The sequence below is a fragment of the Rhodnius prolixus genome, unplaced genomic scaffold (genome assembly GCF_049639745.1).
Source record: "Rhodnius prolixus isolate KJV_2025 unplaced genomic scaffold, Rpr scaffold_2, whole genome shotgun sequence".
In the NCBI taxonomy this organism is placed as follows: domain Eukaryota; kingdom Metazoa; phylum Arthropoda; class Insecta; order Hemiptera; family Reduviidae; genus Rhodnius; species Rhodnius prolixus.
The window spans coordinates 15682502-15702507 of NW_027411592.1; the positions used below are offsets into that span (position 1 = coordinate 15682502).

Genomic DNA, 20006 nt, shown 5'->3' on the forward strand with positions numbered 1-20006 from the left:
CAGATTCAAGCTTGGGTGCAGTTCAGAGCTTACTCTTGTGCCGTTGCTTCAAATATCAATTGACTGTTTTTTAGCACATAACTTTAATAACATTCACTTATTTCTTGCTCCAATAATATGTGTCTAAATTAAAAAAAAAAATTATTTCTTTGTTAAAATAATGTATATATATTTTTTTAATCACCTTTTACAGCCTTTTTTTCTTCAGTACGCTACAATTATTGTGCCAAATTTTAAACAAATTGATTTCGGGAAATATATGTTTAAGGTCCCCTGACCCGGCAAATTGATTTTAGCGCATGATGGATGCTTGCGTAAAACCAATTATAATTTAGAAAAGTTAAATAAATTTTTTTCAGATATAAGCTCGATCTAATTCTTATTAATTTGTTAATATTATTTCTAATTCTAAGGTTTTGGCCGACATCCGTTCGTTAACATGAAATTCCCCACCTGTATAGATTTTTCATGATACAATGTTCTTTAAAATACATATACAACAGATTTATATAAAGATACAGATTTATATAAAGGACTTTGCTTGTTTCATTCCTAAATAAATTTGCACAAAATAGATTTGTTACTTATTTATATTTATATACTTTAAATTACTGATACACTTTTTGCACAAACTTTTCTGCATGAGGTCTTCAAAAAAAGGAAATGTGTATCCTCATGTAATTTTCTATAAAAATAAAGGAAATAGAAAATATAATAATTCCTGACAGCTGTGCCGGTTGGTATTCTACTTCAAATGTGAACAATGAACAAAAAAAAACTTAATCCTAAGCGTTTATTCCCTGTAATCTTGCTCTCCCAAAATGGTTGGTAATACAATAAATTCATTTAGAAAAAGCCTTTCACTGGAGGGGTGTAAACTGTCTTCCCTCCCACCTTTATTCAACTCCTTGAAAAAAGAAATTGTTATAACTATTCACCGTTGGAACATCACAACTTTATCTTATTTTCTTTTCTGTATTTGAATTTTCTGTTTCCTTTTAAACGTAGTTTTATTTTTTCAATATTTAAATACGCTTATAAAAATTACTTTTTCAATAAGCGTTTCATTTATAGGAATTTCTTTCTAGACCAAATGCGAAAATGTTATAATTAACATATTTTTGAAAATCTGTCGGTTTTATAGAAAACTACAATGCATGCTATTCAAATTGGAATCAGAATAATGTCACCTAAGGTTGTCTCTTACGTTCGATAGATTCTCCTTTTTTTATCAAAGTAAAGTAATGTCCATTTTCATAGGCGCTAGCTTTACATCCGACTACCAAATTAGGTGTCGTGGACGAAGGCGACTAGCATGCATACTTTACAATAATTAAATCCATGGCCTTGACCGGGACTCGAACCCAGTACCACAATACTTCATAGCTTTGCGAGCCTCGCCTCTAATCGCTCGGCTACTATGGTGCCTACATTGTTTATTAATAGGCTGTAGTTTAAAGTGGGAGTGAAATGTTAAAATTCAAATCCATTTTTCGGTATGTATTTATTGTTAATGAATGTGTTTGATGAAATGTGGATGCTCTGAATCCAAGTTGTTGGACACTTAGTCTACTTCTGCAGAACCTATAGTAGAATGAGTATAATTGAAGCGGTGAACTAGTGCTTGAGTATATTGTGTCAAATGCATGACACATGTCATTGCTCCAACCGTGCGAAACTAAGATGTGCAATTTCTAACGCAGTTCATGGTGTCTTTTGTTTTGCACCAAGTTTGCCAAATTTTTTTGCCCTCTTCCTTTGAAATAAAATTAAAATTAATTAAAATATTAAAAGAAATAATCATATTAAGATTAAAAAATTACTTCATTCTGACCTTTTTCTCGGTTTTTTTGTCCTTCCATTAATTACGAATTTAAAATCGCGGAGGTTTACGATAGTTATTTAAACTACCACCCCTTTCAAACTAACAGCTATTGATACTCAATTAGAAATTTAATTTTAACTTTTAAAATTATTAATTAATAAATCATATTTTTTTTATTAGTTTTTATTGAATTATTGATTAAACTAAAACAAAATGTGAATATTTAATATGGTCGAAAAACATTGAATAATTAGTATTTTTGTACAGTAACATAAATATTGCAATTTTATTTCGCAAATTTGTTTTTTCAAATGGGACAGAAATCCAAAGGCAAAAATAAATAAAGTAAATAAGACAAAAAATTACCTGTCATGAATTATATATTTTACGAACTATAATTAATAAAAATCAAACAAATAGTCTATTTGTTTAAATGTCTTATCTTTGCGATCCTCGCTCGCCTTCTACGGCTCGGCTAACTTGAATTCTAAATAAATAATTCTTTAAATAACTGCTGGATTACTTTTTTCTGAATAAGTTTGTTTTCATTGAAGTTTTATATTTTTAGTAATTACCCTTGTACAAGTTGTCTGCGTAAATTTCCTATTATCCTATTTAAATGTCCATTAAATTTCTTACAATTCACTCAAAAACTATAAAGGCTGACTAAACAAAAATGCAGTTAAGGCAAGACTGCTATTCTATGTGAGTTGATTTTTCGGTGGATGCTGTAATCTCATCACACATTCTTCTTTTATTTTCTTTGAACACTGTCAAGAGTGACAGCGCAATGGTCTTCTAACCATTTCTTCTTCTTTTTTTCTTCTCTATTTACGTTTACTTGTTTTTCTTTAAGAATCTGAGAAGAAGCTGTTTTAAAATTAGAATCAGAATAAGTTTTTGTTTTATTTGAAGTCTAATTTTGTTCTAATATCCTTTCTGTATAATTAATCAGTGAACGATATTCCCCGTACCTGTTGTTTTAAAGAAAACATATAGCTATGAAAGTTTAAATGCTATATAGTCTTTTGGTAAGAAAGAAGATGGAATTTTTCGTACCGAATATAAGATTCCCTCTGAAAGGCAAGATGGCTTAAGCCAAAAGTATTGTTCGAATCTCATTCGTTAAAGAATTAAAAATTTCATAACATTTTTTAGGAATTAATTAAGGTAAGCAATGTAGATATTTTAGTTTTATCGCAACCCTTCGTTCTCTGCAGTAGTAGGGAATGAAATCAATGTAAAATGAAGTAGGTTTTGCCATATACTAAACATTGTATTCAAAATCACTTTTATGACCTTAATAAACTAGACAGGGTTCAGTAAAAAGTCTGAACTCTGGCAGAATCGTAGGAAAGGGCAATAATTTTGTTTTGTTTTCTTTTTGTAATTAAATCTTTTTTCCCAGTCATTTCCTCATGGTAATCATCACACAGCAACTGATTACAAACAAACAAAAAAAATTGTTAAGAACTTGTAATGTTTGTTTGAGTTTTTAAGTAATAAATACTTCAGCGCTTTTAACTGTGCCTTCTTCAGATTCTGTAATCAGTTTCTACTGAAGGGAGGTTAAGGTTAACAGAGTGAAGGGAAATTAATTCCTAGCAATAAAATTCAATTTGCATTGCTAATTTTTGTTTATAGAACACTGAGAACTGAATTATAATGACTAAAAATAAGAAGTTAGCTGCCCTGGATTTTCCAAGCGTCTTCTTTCTTTGCTTTAAACCCTTAATTAATTATGCATATTTACTTGTTAATTTATATAATTAGGATTTTTTTCATTTTAAGAGAAAAATCTGATGTAAATATACAGTCTTCAAGGTTTTCTTCTAACTACTAGTTGTTTAACTTCACCAGCTTCACTGCAAGGAGAACTTTTAAGGAAACTAAGACTTTCATAAAAATAATATCCAACAAAAGGGATGAAAGTTTATCTCATAGGATATGAAGCTGTGAAAAATTCTTCCAAAAGACACTAACACTTTCCTTGAAGCGTATTTCAATTGTTATTTTGTATTAGTCGTTATCATCCAGAAAACATTTTTGGATTTTTTTTTTACAAGTTCCTTCACATTTACAGTTTACATGAAAACGTGATGGAGTTTGCTTTGTTTCTGAGCTTAACTACCTCCTCAAGATCAGTGGAATAATAATTTAATGAATTAAAATAATAACGCATTATTTAATAATGCACGATCTCTAATGACGAAAAATGAAAACAATTCTAATTGTAAATGATAGTGTTATTACCCATATTATAATGTTATTGAGTAGGGATATAGCTCTACCATCGAGGAACAGCAGCTGACGATTGCGCACTACAGATTCGAGACGGTTAACAAGTTTGGCTATCTAGGGTCCCTAGTTAGTAGTGCAAAACAAGAGAGCCTGGAAATTAAAAGAAGAATTATGGCCGCAAATAGGTGCTATTTTGGCCTAGTAAAGTACATCAAAAGCAAGCTTATCTCCCGCAGCACGAAAATTCAAATGTACAAGACGGTGATCCGTCCAGTGCTTATATACAGCTCCGAAGCATGGACCATATCAAAAGTAGATGAGCGGTCCTTGGCGGTATTCGAGCGGAAGGTTCTCCGTAGAATGTATGGCCCTGTACGTGATGGAAAGAGTTGGAGAATCAGGAAAAACCGGGTGGTATATGTTTTGTTCAAGGAACCGGATATCGCCAAAATTATAAAAATCGGAAGACTGCGATGGGCAGGGCACGTGGCAAGGATGCGGGATGAAGAAATACCCCCAAAAAATTATGGAGGGCAGCGAAGAAGGTCCCAGGAGGGTAGCAGATCAAAGCAGCGCTGGGAGGATAGTGTGGCAAAGGATGCTGTACCTATGTTAGGATTCCGTAATTGGAGGGCGGCTGCGCAGGAAAGAGACGCCTGGTGGGCACGTCTTGAGGAGGCCAAGACTCTTCATGAGTTGGAGCGCCGTTTAAGAAAAAGAAGTGTTATTATAACTAGAACAGGCTCGGCTTTACGTCTACTTTACTACTTCAGCATCTTTCTAACTTCCTTTTTCAACACCAATTTAGGAGAGTTAGTTCTTCCAAAAGCTTATGACGGCGTTTCGTATTTCGCAATTAATTGATTTTCACAGCAGATTAACTGAATTTCCCTCCTTTTTCTAAAATGAGTGATTTCCAAATCTCAAGTAAAAGATTTGAGAAGAATGACAAATTAATGGTTTTTTGAACTTTTTCACACAATGGAGTACTTAGCTAACAATGAGCCCATTTTCTGGCTCTTATTTAAGAGTGGGACTTCGTTCTGGTGATAGTTAACGGGCATGCTGAAGAGCTAGTTGATAGTCCTTATGGTTATCACACGACATCATTTGAAAGTGCCAGGATGTTTCCTTCAGCTGGAATGGCCACTTTACTTGATTTGTTTCTTTTCTAGGAAATTTTCCAGTTATTTTCATTATGTTTCCTTTTCTTTTGGTGAATCCGTACCTTCTACTTCACGTTAAAAACTGTTTTCCCCCTAAAAAATCATGCCCAAGATTCTTGCTTAGATTCTTTATTAGGATGAGATTAGATTAGCGTAAATGTTGATCGTTCGAGTGAAAATGGCTTCATAGAACTCAAAATTTAACAATATAGAATACATCTAATATTTATATAAAATGTATAGCAAAAATGTTTTCACGTTTCAGAAAAATAAGATTCTGAATTTTAAAAGATAAATATTTATTTTGAATTTTTTATCAATTCAGTTGTTATCAAGTTCATCTTGCTTAACACTTCTTTATTTACTTCACTGGTGCTGAAGAATTCACATCAAACGAAGCAGAAGCAGTCGTGTGTACATAATGTACTCCATTACTAAACATGTTTAGATGTTTTTATACATTAGAAACTTAGTTTAACAAACAAATGTTTTTTATTTTTTGTTCAAGTGTAATTTTATAGTAATGTTCAAGTATTAATTATAATTTAGTTTCCTTTTAATCCTATTTGAATGTCTTATTAGTGTATAATTTTCTAAACAAATTATTCGTGTAATATTCTACCAAATATTATTCTTTCTATAAAAGAACAATAAATTTATATTTTGTAAAATATGAATACAAACTAAATTATCCATATTTATAAATAGCACTTCATTTCTATCACTCATTTCTTTATATTACTTTAATGACTAAATTAAATGAGTCACTCTTATTTAAAATAAATTCTATGATATATTCCTATATTTTTGCCATTTCCAAAAAGTCTCCTATTGCTTGATCGTCAAAAGTAAATAAACTGTCACAAAATTGTATCTTAGGTACAAGATATGAAATCGCACAATTCATTTAATTACATAATGTATAAAAATTCACAAGGGACTCAGTTACAGAAAGATTATTATAATTCTGTAATCACCAACGATTCGGTCAAATGCTTCTGAGTGTCTCCAAACAGCGATCTCTTTCTAATAACAATATTATTGGTAACTTTGTTACAGGCTGTTCTGTATGTGCAAGCAGATTTGGATAAAATATTATTTAATAAAATAATGTTTTAGACGTCTAAATTAAAAAAAATTGACCCATAACTATATTTATATTTTGTTGGCCTCCAAAAGTCTAGTCTGAATATGTTAACGTTCTAGGAAATCGTAAAAAAATGAACCGAAGTGCGTTTATTAATGCATTCTCTCATTCATGGAATTGCATAAAAAATTTTATTTTGAAAATATAAAATTAATAAGAACCTCATTTATTTCTTGAAATAGAATTGTAATATTTATTTTCCAGAGATGACCTACTTAGCGCATTCATCATCCTATAAGTACGTTGTTACTTTAACTTACTTTTATATATTTTACCTTCCTTAATCCGAGTTAGTAGATCATCTTCATTCTAAACCTCCTTCAGTTCTGCATTCTTTCTGATTGGTTACTCCGAATACCAGAAATAAATATTATTTATTATTAATATTTGGCCATAAATTGCCCAAAGGAAGACACTTTTCCAGCAGCCAACTGAAAGTGAAGTGACTTCTGCACAAGTGAATGACCACTATTCATGCTAAAGTAACGATTGGCTTAGAAGTATTTTGTGAAAATGTTTCGGGAGACTTCTAGCATCAAAGAATGGTTGGGTTGTTATGAAACATCTAATTGAATATTTTTGATATTCTAGATGTAAAAGCCGTAAAAGATTTTCGACAACTTGGTCGCCCACGAAACAGGCTCACCAACTTTCAAATTTACAAATTACAATGGTGTACTAACTTCTGAGATATTGCGATTCCTATTTACGTTAGTGCATAATTTGTTTTTTTGCAAGGTCCAAATTATATATTTGATGTAGAAATCTGATGATATTTACATACTATATTATTTTAATAGCTCATATTTACAAGTTGTGAACATTTATTTACATTGTCTTTTTGTCTAATTGAGTCACTGAGTGCTGATAACTGAATAATACAATTTTCTTAATCATAAAATAAACGCTAATTGCAACTAATACACTGAAGGCCATCACATCAAGTAACAGTAATTGAAAGAAAGACATTTCAGTGGAAGCTGGCCTGAGTACATCCCCGTGTCTGATTACATATTCTATCCAGTAGACTGCTTCCTGAGCGGGGCTCATTGGTCTATCACGGAACATCTCTGACCTTTTTATAGCTGCATCTTTATATCTGCAATACACAATTATCTTTTAAGGATTTAACTAAATTGCAAGTTCTCATCAGAATTGTTCATATAAAAATGATATGTAAAGTTGTTCCCTGGAAGAGGTAGAAAACGTTTTTTTAATGTTTTGGGTAGCATTGCGCCCTTCTGAGGAACTGTTTTAGTGTTGGCGTGCTAAAAACTTAAAAAAAGACCAACTGCTGTCGAATGGTATTTTAGATATTGAATATCCCCACTTTTATTGATATGTTTAGAATGCATTCCAGTCACCAAATTCTAGAAGGGCAAGTTGAGAGGATAAAAAAAAGATTTTTTTCAAAAGACTGGTTTTTGATAAAACATATTTTTTCTTAATAAAAAGATTGACGTTTTAGAAACGTTTAAATATTGTAATTATTTCGTAAGAGGCTAAAATGCATCATAAACATCTGTTCGGTGTACTTATATTCAATGTAACAACACCTCAAGAGATTTTAATTTCTTTAGTTTACTGTTATAGAAAACGAATTGAATTTAACTTGGAAAATAGTTATTGAAACTACAAGTTAAAGTAAGCGAGAGATTAATGCTGGCATCACACAAGGAACATTACTTAGCTCTTCGCAGTTTTCTCCTTAAGTTAAGCAGCATTCGTCTAGAGATAGCAATTGCAATTAACTGATATATGCACATCTAATATCACTGGTTTTGTGTCTCATAAAACTGAAGGAGCCTTGTAAAGTTCAGTAGCATGTTATTTCAATATTTCTTTGGCCAAAAGTAATGTTCCACCATTAAACATTTCCAAGTCTAAGGCATATCAAGACTAAGGACTAGTAACTCCCTTCTTGTGTGTACTAACCTCTCGCAAGAGATTTCAAACAGAATTTACAAAACCGATACCAACTAAAATGTAATAAACCAAGTGTAATCGACAAATCCTTTCAACCCTTCTACTGTCTCAATTAGGCTACTGCTTGGTGTACAATGATATCTAATTGCTGAATAGAACTGCAAACTTCAAACAGCCATGAATTCCTGTAGCAGATTTAGTTTTAATGTCAAGAAGGAATATTTGTTTTTGGTCCCCTCAATAGATTGTGATGATGGGAGAGAGTACCCTTAATGTTCTACTCTCCAATCGAAACCGGCATCCCTCGTACCTTGTGCCAATCTACTTGTTTCCAAGTATAAAATTATAACGCGACTAACGAAAACTGACTTGACTGAATTAGTATTCCGTTCAACTTCCTAACCAATAGTCTTTAAAAAAAATAAATAAATTATATGAACATTTATTTTCTTTTCAATATTCTTGAAATAACAAAAGAATTTAAATTTATTTAAAATTTTAAATGTAGCCAAAGAAGTTTAATATGATGGGGGGTAGTTCACATAAAGTATTGGAGAGAAAAAAAAAATCAGTCTTTTTTGTTTGAATATTTTTCTCCGAATGTTCATTTTAAAGGAGAGATGTTTTGCTTTCAGTTCAGTACACTAAGGGTTGACCGATTTCTACAGGAAAATTAGTATATCAAATCACAGGCGATAAGCTTCTTCCAGCTGGATGTCCGACGCTGGACAGTGATATCTGAAACTGAAAAACCTTAACCAAGACCGGCAAAGATTGAAAACTTGGTGCTAAAGATTCTGACTCGCCCAACTTACAGAAGAAAGTGGGGAATTGGACCTTCACCGACTACTTCCTTCAATCTGTCTGAAGTTCATAACTTATTCGCTTCCAACTCCAAGCGTTTAAAACTGATCATTACATTTAGAGGGAACTTTTCTCATCCAAAGAGTTTAGCTAAAAAAGTTATTAAGCTTTAAAGAGCTTGGTACATAAATTCCAATTCGAAGTTTAGAGAAAAAGCTAGAAGCTATTTTCGCAAGGATCTTCCTAAGATGAACAGTCCATTCAGAAAAGAAGTATGATTCAGTATTTAGGAGAAGGAACGAAGATAAAGCAAGATCAAGAGCATAATAAACGAAAGATTACTTGCTAAAATAATTTTAAAAAGTACTCACAATTGAGAAATCCTCTTCAAACTCTTGTCCGCAAATTTATTCTTAGTTTTACAAATATTAGAGATTATTCTGTATTCTACAGCGTCCCTTATTAAAGTGTATCAAATACAAAATATAGATCTTCTTGATTTTAATGTGAATACCGAAGGTTAGAGTCATTTTAAAGAAAACTAAAATACAGAAAAAGTTGACTATGGGAGTAGGGAGCGAAAATGTCTAATCGTGTATTTTGCTGAAATTTCACTCGAGGTAAGTGTTGTACGACATCATCTATGAAAGTTCAATGAAAATTGTTTGCTAAATTGTCGAAAGGAAAAAAATCGTTGACGTAAACGCTACTTTACTAAGTCCATTTTTCATTTTTGTGCAATTTGCCAAGATTAGGTTACGACTTCTATACATATTTTAAAATTAAATTTTGATATTTTGTTTAGGTGCCACCATACATCGATTGCTTCATACAAAATCAGCATAGAATTTTTTGAAATGCGTGTAATCATAAAAATTTTTACTTTAAAATTTCTTGTCAAGAAAAATGATTTTAGATGAGTTTTAAGTCAAATAGGCATGTCACGCTTCTCTCATAAATACACTTTTAATGTTTAGTACCTGGTTTAGCAGTGCTGGAAGCCATTTACATTTAGTAAATATTCTAAGTTTCAACGAAAATTTGTGTAAGACACTGGAGAATTGCATTCTGAGAAAGTTTGTAAGTGTTAACATAAGATTTTTAACTGTTCAAAACATTAATACAACTAGATTTCTTTCGAGTAACTGAATACTAATTTTTTTTCAGATAATGTTTAATTTAAGCGTTCTAGACAATTTTCTTAAAAACTCTTCAAAAGTTAAGATATGATTATAAAAATAATGGATAATAAAATGAAAAACAGTGAAATAACTTTGGAAAAATATAGCCTTTGTACGAGAATAGTCTGTTCGTAGTTCCGTTATTGTAAAAAGGAAATATATTATATTTTTGAAAATTTTTAGCTGTATTGAACACAAAATCGTTTGTTGCGTTCTAGATTTTTTAAAAATTGTACTCCTGCACAAATATTTACATTTTGGCTTCTTTTCAAAGAAAAACCGTATTAGCAAATGCTGTCTGTTCTCGGTTCTCTTACAAAGTATTCATGCTTTATTCATTTACTTTTATTAATGAAATTCTTAAAAGACCTAAAATTTGGTATTTATCCAAAGAATTTATGTATACCTGTGATTAGCGGCAACTTCGTTAATGGCCCAAATTAAGGACTCTTTAGTGAGGTTCTCTGGAAGAAGCTGTACTCCTACCTTCACTTCAATCAATTTACGTGCATTCTTCCTTTGATCCATGAAGAATGGTGTTAACACTACTGGTACACCATAGTGCGTGGTTTCTACTATAGAATTATAACCACCATGCGTTAAGAACACTTTAACGTTTTTATGTGCTAAAAAAATAATTTTGTAAATTAATTTTCGTTAATTAAAACTTGTCCGGTAGGATATTCGATCGTCAAAATGTGTACGAAAAAGCGAAACGTTCAAAAACGCCCATATTAGGCTGTACTATTTGTTCAAAATAATTTGTTTTAATCCAAATTCTGGTGTTTATCACAAAACTTTCTTTGACTAACATTCTCCACGTTCAATCACCGGATTTTGGATAGATTTTAATTCTTTCCAATAATTTACAGTTTGTAAAACCTTCCATTACAGACCGTTGTGTAAAGTAGTACTGAAAGAGTTTCTTTGCTAAGTTACTGACAGGTGCCAAGAATCAAACCATATAAGATTCCAGTGTTTTTGTTTTGTACTAGGTCGGTCACACAGACGACACTGACCGTTTTCTATCACATCTAAATCAAGCTCAAATCTATCCCTTTTCATCGCACACTATTCTTAGGAAGTTAATGATCTCTTAAGTGTGCAAGGAAAAGAATCGCTGGTGTTGAAATGGAGATGTTAAGTTGTATAGGATAATGAACAAATTGTTAAAAATATTCTTGAGGTTTGTACTCTTTTTCTTAGTAGCCACAAGGGATAATAATATTATTAGTTAAGTAATTATCCAATCTTACTATTTGTTTAGTACAGAACAAATATTTAACATTTTTAAAACTTAATTTTAACTTTACCCAGAACGTCTTGTTGTGGTAACCATTTTATTACCATTACATTTGGCGGAGCTGGTATTGCGAATTTGTTCTTATTTGTCTTCCACAGTACTCCATACTTGAGCTCAGCAAAAGCAGATAGCAGGATCTTATCCGTCTTAGCACTATCCGCCATAGAACCAGTTACAGCCGAACCCCAGCTTAAAACAATTACACCATTTGGCCAGCTTGTAATAAAATCTTCAATATTCTAAAAAAAGAAGAAATAAAAGTAATTTTAAATTTTAATTTTTTCATTATCAGTATGAAATATTTTATTTCGTTTTATTTTATAATTCTAAGCTTACGTGAAATACTATTCGATAGGTGAGAAGGAGTTTATCGCCAATGTGTAACTATACGAGTAAATATGGTTCAGCTTTGTCAGGCAAAGTTTTGAACTTATTTTTAAAAATTGAGAAAACATGTTGCTCTAACGAATAATTTCAACGATACCGTTAAAACTACACAGTTTTAGTAAATGACTACGAGGAATAGTTCTCGAACACGATCATGACTGCCAGAAGGAGAGACATCCATTGTGATATAATTGTGGTTATTACAGTTTTTATTTCAAAAAACATCTTTAAGTCTTAACGTTCTTGACAATCGCCTCTAAGTTTTCTAGTTGTAAGCTACATTCCCAATTTATTATGCTCTGCTTGCAAGATGTAAAATCTGATCATATGACATACAAAATAAGAATCTATTATTCTTCAGAAGAATGTTAGAAAGTAAAATATAAAGCTAAGTGACTAAACTTGATTTTCATTACCCTTACAGAAATTGTTTTTTAATAGCTCTTGATTTTCCTCCTGAAAAAGAAGGTATTTTCAGTTTTAAGGCCTTCATTTATCCCTGTCCTTTTCTCTACGATACTAACTGAAATTTAGGTTTCGAGGAGAATGGTGAACCAGGTTTTCTTGTTGTACACCCATTTCTGTGTGGGTTACCAACTCTACGGAAGTGTCCTAAACTCTTGCGCCCATTTTATTTATAACTTTTTTTCTATTCTGCAAGGAAATGAAGAACTGATGCGTGAAGTTTCATAAAACAAAATGAATCGAATAATATTTGCAACGCTAACTGTAAAATGATTTGGTTAGTAAAACTCCTTAGAGTATCAACAATTCAAAGAATAGCTTTGAATTCTATGCTGAGAAAAACCATCTTTAGCGGGATATATTTTTTAATGGTTTGTTTTGACCTTAACATTTCGTTAAACGTAGGTTTTTGTATCCAAAAGGGTTGTTCCCAGGGGAGAAGTTAATCAGAATTGTACCGATTTGAATAAATCCCACCATTTCAAGCTAAGCTCGTAAAAGCTCTTTACCGTCTCTAGAGATACAGATCTATAAAAACTCTGGACACAGTTTTTCTTCTTTTTTTTTCATTGTAGAGAATAAGAGAAAAAAAGATTGTAATCGTTAGGCGCTGATTTTCCATTTTTCTTAATTAACTTTCTCGTTTCTCACCACTTTTTGTTCAAACAAGGATGCCAATATTATCATATCTCCAAGATGTATTTTCTAATAATTGGATGTCTCCAACTAAATATTACTCTCAATTAGTTTTTATTAAATTTTTATCCTAGTTTCGCAGTTCGCTTTTTTCTTGCTTTTTTTACTAACCTGGGCAAGTACCTTTTTGGGATATTTTTCTATCTGGATCCTATCGTTCATTAGAGGCTAAGCATCGTGAGGAAGCTGTTGGCTATTCATCTGGAAAGCTAAAACTTTTCATTGAATTGAAAGGTATTGTATGTAATTACCGCCGCAAGGAAGAAATGTTGCTAATTTCAGTCATTATTATTATTATTTTGCCAAGCTTTCGGCTTTAGTCGACTTCAGGGCTTACTCTTATTAACAATTATATTTTTTACAATGTTAGATCTAATGTTGGTGTCACTTCTAACCTGTCTATGTAAAGTTATGACTAAAATTGGCAAAGATTTTATTTTATTTTTGGACGAATGATTCAGTCACCAAAAACTATGAACAATATTCTACAATTACTATCCACCTTGTGACATTAGTGAGGAGAATTAAACTAATTAATTTACTAATTAATATACCAGGTTTGAAAAGAATCACTTCTCCAAAACCTGTCGAACATTCCTAATTTTAGTATTATACACCTTCTAATTTTAATACTAGACCTATTGCTTTTGATTAAATAGCTTACAAAATACAAATAAGTTACAAAATAATAAGAACTTACAAAATAAGTTCCAAAATTAAAGCAAAAACTTCTTTAGAATACAATTTCGGTCGGAGTGTACTAAGAGGTTTGTATAAGTTGTTTTTAAGCTGATTGGTTCCCTCATGGTGAATTGTTGACACGGAAAAGCAAATTCTCTCTTTTGTAACTCCCATTGATTTTAGATCACGGGGGTTTCTCATATTTCTGTTTTGACTAGAGAAGCGGCACTTAGTAGGATGGTGCAAAGTAGATCTTAAATGTTAGCAGTGCGTTTGCAATGGAAAAAAATAACAAAATGTATATTCAAATTTAAGTTTTGGTACAAAAAAACATAAAATAATAGTAATTTTAAAATAGAAGCTAAGAAATTACTTTTGGCAGCGGTTGGTTTGGTCGGATGCTGATGCCGGCAATGTCTCTAACATGTGGTGGTAATGGATATGGGTAATTGAGAACGTGATGCCCATTAACCAGTATTAATGATTTGTTCATTATTAGTCGCTCTAATGGCGGTCTATACTCCCAATTTGGATATCTAATGTATTGATCAGCTATGTTTGCCATTCTTCTTATAATTATAAAATATGTAACAAACCATGACACAAGGACATTATATGTATTGTGCAATCTTTCCATGAAGACCATTCTATCTGTGTATGGTAACTTAACGTCCACATAATAACTTGGATTGAATGGTATACCATTCAGTAGACATATCACTGGTGAATTTGCATGTGGTAATATTTCGATATTAGTAGTATTAAATTTATGTTGTAATGCGGCTAAGTACTCTTGTATTATATTTACAGTAATGAGCGCATCATATTTACGGGTACTCTTCATTAGTTCGCGGAATTGTTTTGTTTTGAAGAAACTCAACGCACTCTGGTATCCCATGTCGTGGATTTCCATCAATAATGTTACAGAAGTGCCCATTTTTGTCATATCTTTTTTGCCTGAAATCAGAAAACTATTAAACAATAGCGGTCATAAAAAAAGTTCACAACTTTAATTTTTTAAATTAATTAAAAATATAGTAAAATCTAAACTTGGAACTTTTTAACCAGCTTAAGTGGAATCAAATAAGTTTTTTTTTTGTAATTATAAAATGAAATGACATTTATTGACTTAAAACAACGAGTGAAGATCTACTTTTAATCACATCTAGGAAATGTTAAATTATAGCTAGTAATACTTTTCGTCCCATGTAACTTTAAATATTATTCAATTCATATTACCCCGGCTTCAAACGAAAATTGTGTTTGCAACAGTTTTTGTACGCTGTTCGATAGTAATTGAAATATACCCGTAAATGAGGGTCTGGTCATGATGCGAATATACGCGGACGCATTCAGCAAAACTTGTGTCGCGAGTTCCTCCTACACGTGGAAGCTTCAATTAAAATGGGTGGTTGATTGTGATAACTTATGGTGAGGTGGCCACAATCTAAGATATTTCTCACTATCTGGGAAGTTAAAAAATATTCTGTTTTAATTGGACTCAACTACTGAATAAACTGCCATTAATTTTGTGAAGCCACAAAGAGAACTTGTTTGCTATTTCCTCAGACTTTCAAAAAGAACAATATTCGTTATCTAGAAGATCGCTGGACAATCTGACATCTACAGCAATGAGAAACTAGAAGTGCTGGCCAAAAAAAAAAGAAGATTGTTCTTTTCTAGTGCAAGAACTGCTGGTGACAAAGGAATTCATCAGGAGAAACTTGGAAGACTACAGAGGAATAGGGTGCATTTTTAAAGCAACACTCTTAGAGCGTACCAACTGAGACTTCCTTAAACTAATAACTCGTGTCTTAAAGCTCCATGCAGCATCCTTTGATCGAAATGGAAATCGTTATCATAATCATAATGAAGAAAGGCACTATTGGTATTATGAACTTATAGATAAGTCGTAGTCGGTAGATGCACTTGACTATTTTTCCATCTTAGTATACTGGTCAAGCAGAGCAACCTAAATATGCTTGCACTGGATTTTAAGCAAGCATTTCTTTATTCACAGGGTAATTAATGTATCGTATTAATAAAATTTTAGAGAACCTAATTTCTATTTATTTGTTTCTTTGTACCGTAAACATCAAAATTTTATAAAATCATTTTTTGAAATTCAACATTTTATCAGAAAAAATTATTGAACTTATTGCTGTAATGCTGTGTAGTCTTTCATTCCTGGGATGTACTCTGCGTGTTCGCACAGATATGCCAGCCAAGTATTCGTATTCAATACAGGGAAGAACGAAGTACCTAACTATGCCTACCATCTAGCTCTTCATTTCTTAAAACAGCTGTACGATCTACCACCTTGACGAAGGAAACTTCTTCCAGTCTCCTGGAACTTTCTAGCACCAGTTGAAGGCGTTTCTTTAGAGCCTGGCTAACCGTGCTGAAAATCTCTTTTGAAGCTGAGTATCGTATTCGCTCATCAGGATCAAAATTGAGAACTAATTTATAGTTCCACTGCATATTAATGCATGTTTCTGGTATATATTACAAAAAATAACAATGGGATGATTCGCAAAAATGTGAGATTATGGGGTGGGTGTTTATTCAGCAGTGAATTCTATTGATAGGAAAAGACATTTTTTAACAATTTGTACATTAAGTAGACTAAGAGAGGGGGATGTATTGTTACAACTTTGCAGACCGTTATTTTGGTTTGACACCGTTTTCGAGCGCTCTGATATCGTCTTCAGGTATTGCCAATGGTACTCACAAGTACCGTAAAACATAAAGAATTGCATTTCAAAAAGTCATATAGGCATTCACAATAGATTTTTAATTAATTTAATCATAAATTACATACCTAATTTTGCAGGAAGGTCATAGTCAAAGAGATGTTCAGTAATATTTAGATGCGGACCAAATGGCAATGATGAATAACTAGTAACATGATGTCCTTTATCAGCTAGCGAATTTATTAAAGGCAAAAGTGTGTAGTAATGACTTTTCATTGGCAAAGGAAACACTAAAAGAATTTCTGCAGCACGGATATTCACTGCGAGAGCACAAACCGCTGCCACTACGCACAACGCCAACGACACCTCCATTCTGGACAGTAACACTAGTCAATCCATCACTGTTTTCCTATTTATATACACATGTAAGATTAGAGAAAACTTATAAATTTTTTTTCACATTGTCCCTTCAATTTGTTATTTGTCTAAACAATTATGATTATTAATTATGAATATTTCCTTGAATGGTAAATTATTGACATGATTTTTTTTTATTAATTGGACGTGAACTCTGGCAGTATTGGAGGTCAATTAGTGTGAGGGTAGAAAATTGATAAGATAATATTGTTAACTTATAGAAGCGCCGCAGCTCTAATTTTATGACGTAATCTAATTATTTTGCAAGGATTTTCTTTATTTTCAGTTCTCTTCACATTTCCCTAGCATTTTGCTGTCAATTTGTAAAGAATTAATGTTATCAAACTAATTTTTTTTTTATCTTCTTCTTTATATAAATATCCATATGAAGTGTTGCTGTGCAGAATCCAAATATATGGCTTTGTGCACAATCTATTATTCTCATTACCTTTACAAAACTAAAATATGTGACGGGATATTTAGCTTCTTTTTTTTATCACTTTCTTTCTCATGCACTTCTGAATCCAAGCGGCTTTGAACTTAAATGATAGTTTATTTGGTGGATTGATCATCGCTGGAAATGGCGTGAAACTGTTTGTTCATTTATTGACGATCATCTGCTGGTTTTTGCCAATAGTTTCGTTGCGGTTAATTAGTAAACTATTGTAAACAATCTTGTGAGCTTGAAAAGTCCGCACGCTGTGGCCGAGTTAGAACATACGGGAATTGGCAGTAAAATCTTTTTAGTAAAAATGTAGGTATAAGTTATAACTCTGAATCTTCGCGTTGAAATCAATAAACTCGGGCGATCTAATTAAAAAATCGTTTATTGGGGCATCAAGAATGCGTCAGTGTTTGCTGCTAGCTGCCAACGGGACGCAGTCTTAAGGCTAGTGTCCATTTCCTCAATTCTGTGCATTTTTTACTTTTCCATTTCTTTTGCATTCGATTGGTTCTTTTGCTTTTTGAGAAATTTTTGTTGTTCATTCTTCACTTTCAACAAGAATGCCTGAAGATGGACGGTCGTGCGAAGCCTATCTGACAACCAGACAGGATAACTTTTAAAAAACCGTTTTATTCTATTATACTGAGGTCTGTTTCATAAATCGTGATTTGAAGTACTTTGTTTTGGTAACATCATTTTCTTAATTATTTTAACATAGAAACGTCATTTTCGGCAAGGCTTACGATTAAAAATATATACCTTGTTTTTTACAAAATACTGTTTCCTTATAATATGTTCCTTTATTTGAAGTTAAAATTGTCGCTTTGTGTGACTTTGTGAGATTTATACTCTGACTGTGAGGCAAAATCAAGCAGTGTGCTATTGACAGGTGGTATCGTTAAAGTAATGTAGAGTTCTCTGTTTGTAAGTGAAAAACGTTTGATAATGGCGGGTAAGTTATCATTTCTTCGAGACCATTCAACGAGTGTCAGAACGTAGGTATGTTGGCTGCGAAAAAACAGTCTGATAAAAAAGTAATCTATTTCTTATAAAATTGCAGTCAATCACGATATGATTGATCTCTCATTAATTCATAATATTGTACCTTATTTCAATAGTTGTAGGTAAAAACTTCATACGGCTTCATTTTCCACATTTGTTATATTTTTAGGCATATATAATGTCTACTTAGGAGCTCCATCGCAATAATTTCTTGCTAAAAATAAAACTAAATCTCGTTAGAAACTATGAATATGTTGTAATATCATACATTGGCAATAATTAGAAATTCATCAATCAGTAATCTTTGAAAATGTTAAAAACATTGTATCATTCCTATTGCAATTGTAAAATTAAATAAAAAGGTTAAAAAACTGCACATTTTTAATTCCCTGAACTATTCTTTCACTTATTAAAATGAATCTATTTTTTAAATGTCGGACATTTGCAACTTTTTCGTTACTGTAGATTGTTTGGAGCTGTATTTTGAAATAATTAACATCCTTTATGTTTCTCAGAATGTGTGACTCTATTATTGCCAATCATTAGATGAGCAGTCATTGGTAACTTTAAAAATTTGAATTATTTTCTTTACCCAACGAAACCTCTCAGAAACGAATCTGTACAACTAATAAGAAATATTCAATGCTATCGCATAAGTGCAAAATTTATTTTTCTACTATGATTTTAGTTGATATCACTAATACTTAAATTAGAGCTTGATTTAGGATAGTCTTATTAATATTCATTAATCGATTATTCGGTTTACCGGAGAATGTCTCCTATAATCTGATATTGAAATGCAGATCACTTCGAGTAAATCTAATAGAGGGAATTTAGTAAATTTTATTGTGTTTCCCTCTATTAAAGAAATACATTTTCTATAAGAGGGTATGAAACACTTTTCTTTATTTTAAATTTAAAATAAATGAATGTAAATGATATTTTCGTCTTTAAGGCTTACTTACTCATTCCTTCCAATGTAAAGTCGTTCGCTATAGTTTAAACGCTCTCTACTATGTCTTCAAATAAACTCTCCTCAAAGGCCTCAATTTCTTGTTCGTTGCTGAACTAATCCATTTTCCATTCTTGCTTCCTCCTTTTTCACAATAACCATGCATCCCATCCCGAAAAGCATCTACGTCACTTAAACCGCTTTTGGCCGCGCGAATTCATATACTCCACTCATTTTCAACAGTTAAACATTTTCTTTTAAATCTACTGTGATAAACCAGGAGATTGTTTTTCAAATGAATGAATATAAAACAAATGTTTTCGATTTATATTTTGTATAGGTATCCACAGTTATTGATTATTAAATTTGTTTTTATACTTTATTCTTACAAAACTAAGCGATTCTTGACAACTTCTTTGCTTGTCACAATGTTGAAATTTTGTTCTAAGTCTTATTTATTTTTTAAATGATTTATGGGAATTGACAGTTAAAGTATATTTTGGCCAAATTAGTAGAGCTAAGCGGAGGTAGGAGATATTTGAGAAAAATATTGGTTGTTTTAAGATATTTTATTTAAATAGCAGTATGCTAGTGTTAAAATATTATTTAATATTGGTTGTACCCAATTTTTTTATATTTTTTTTCACTTATGCATGTTTTATTAAATAAAAATAA

General features: G+C 31.8%; 2 protein-coding genes across 5 annotated transcripts in view; one reads left to right on the forward strand and one right to left on the reverse strand.

Moving 5' to 3' along the window:
- The window catches only part of stg1 (stargazin-like protein), a 338187-nt gene that overhangs the window by 49005 nt on the left and 269176 nt on the right, over positions 1 to 20006 (forward strand). The window lies entirely within an intron of this gene.
- Positions 7082 to 19819, reverse strand: LOC141449105 (UDP-glycosyltransferase UGT5-like). Of its 4 annotated transcripts, none has more exons than XM_074118185.1 (7): positions 19345 to 19819; positions 18483 to 18593; positions 16644 to 18385; positions 14631 to 14779; positions 11604 to 11832; positions 10697 to 10916; positions 7082 to 7478 (listed from the first exon to the last, which is right to left on the reverse strand). In XM_074118185.1, the coding sequence occupies exons 3-7, from the start codon at positions 16885 to 16887 to the stop codon at positions 7208 to 7210; spliced, it is 1113 nt and encodes a 370-aa protein (XP_073974286.1). In that variant the 5' UTR covers positions 16888 to 18385; positions 18483 to 18593; positions 19345 to 19819; the 3' UTR covers positions 7082 to 7207. The 4 variants fall into 4 exon arrangements, with proteins under 4 accessions (XP_073974286.1, XP_073974283.1, XP_073974284.1 ...); XM_074118182.1 differs by having other exon boundaries at positions 7090 to 7478; positions 14196 to 14779; positions 19345 to 19801; XM_074118184.1 differs by lacking the exon at positions 16644 to 18385 and having other exon boundaries at positions 7091 to 7478; positions 14196 to 14779; positions 19345 to 19798.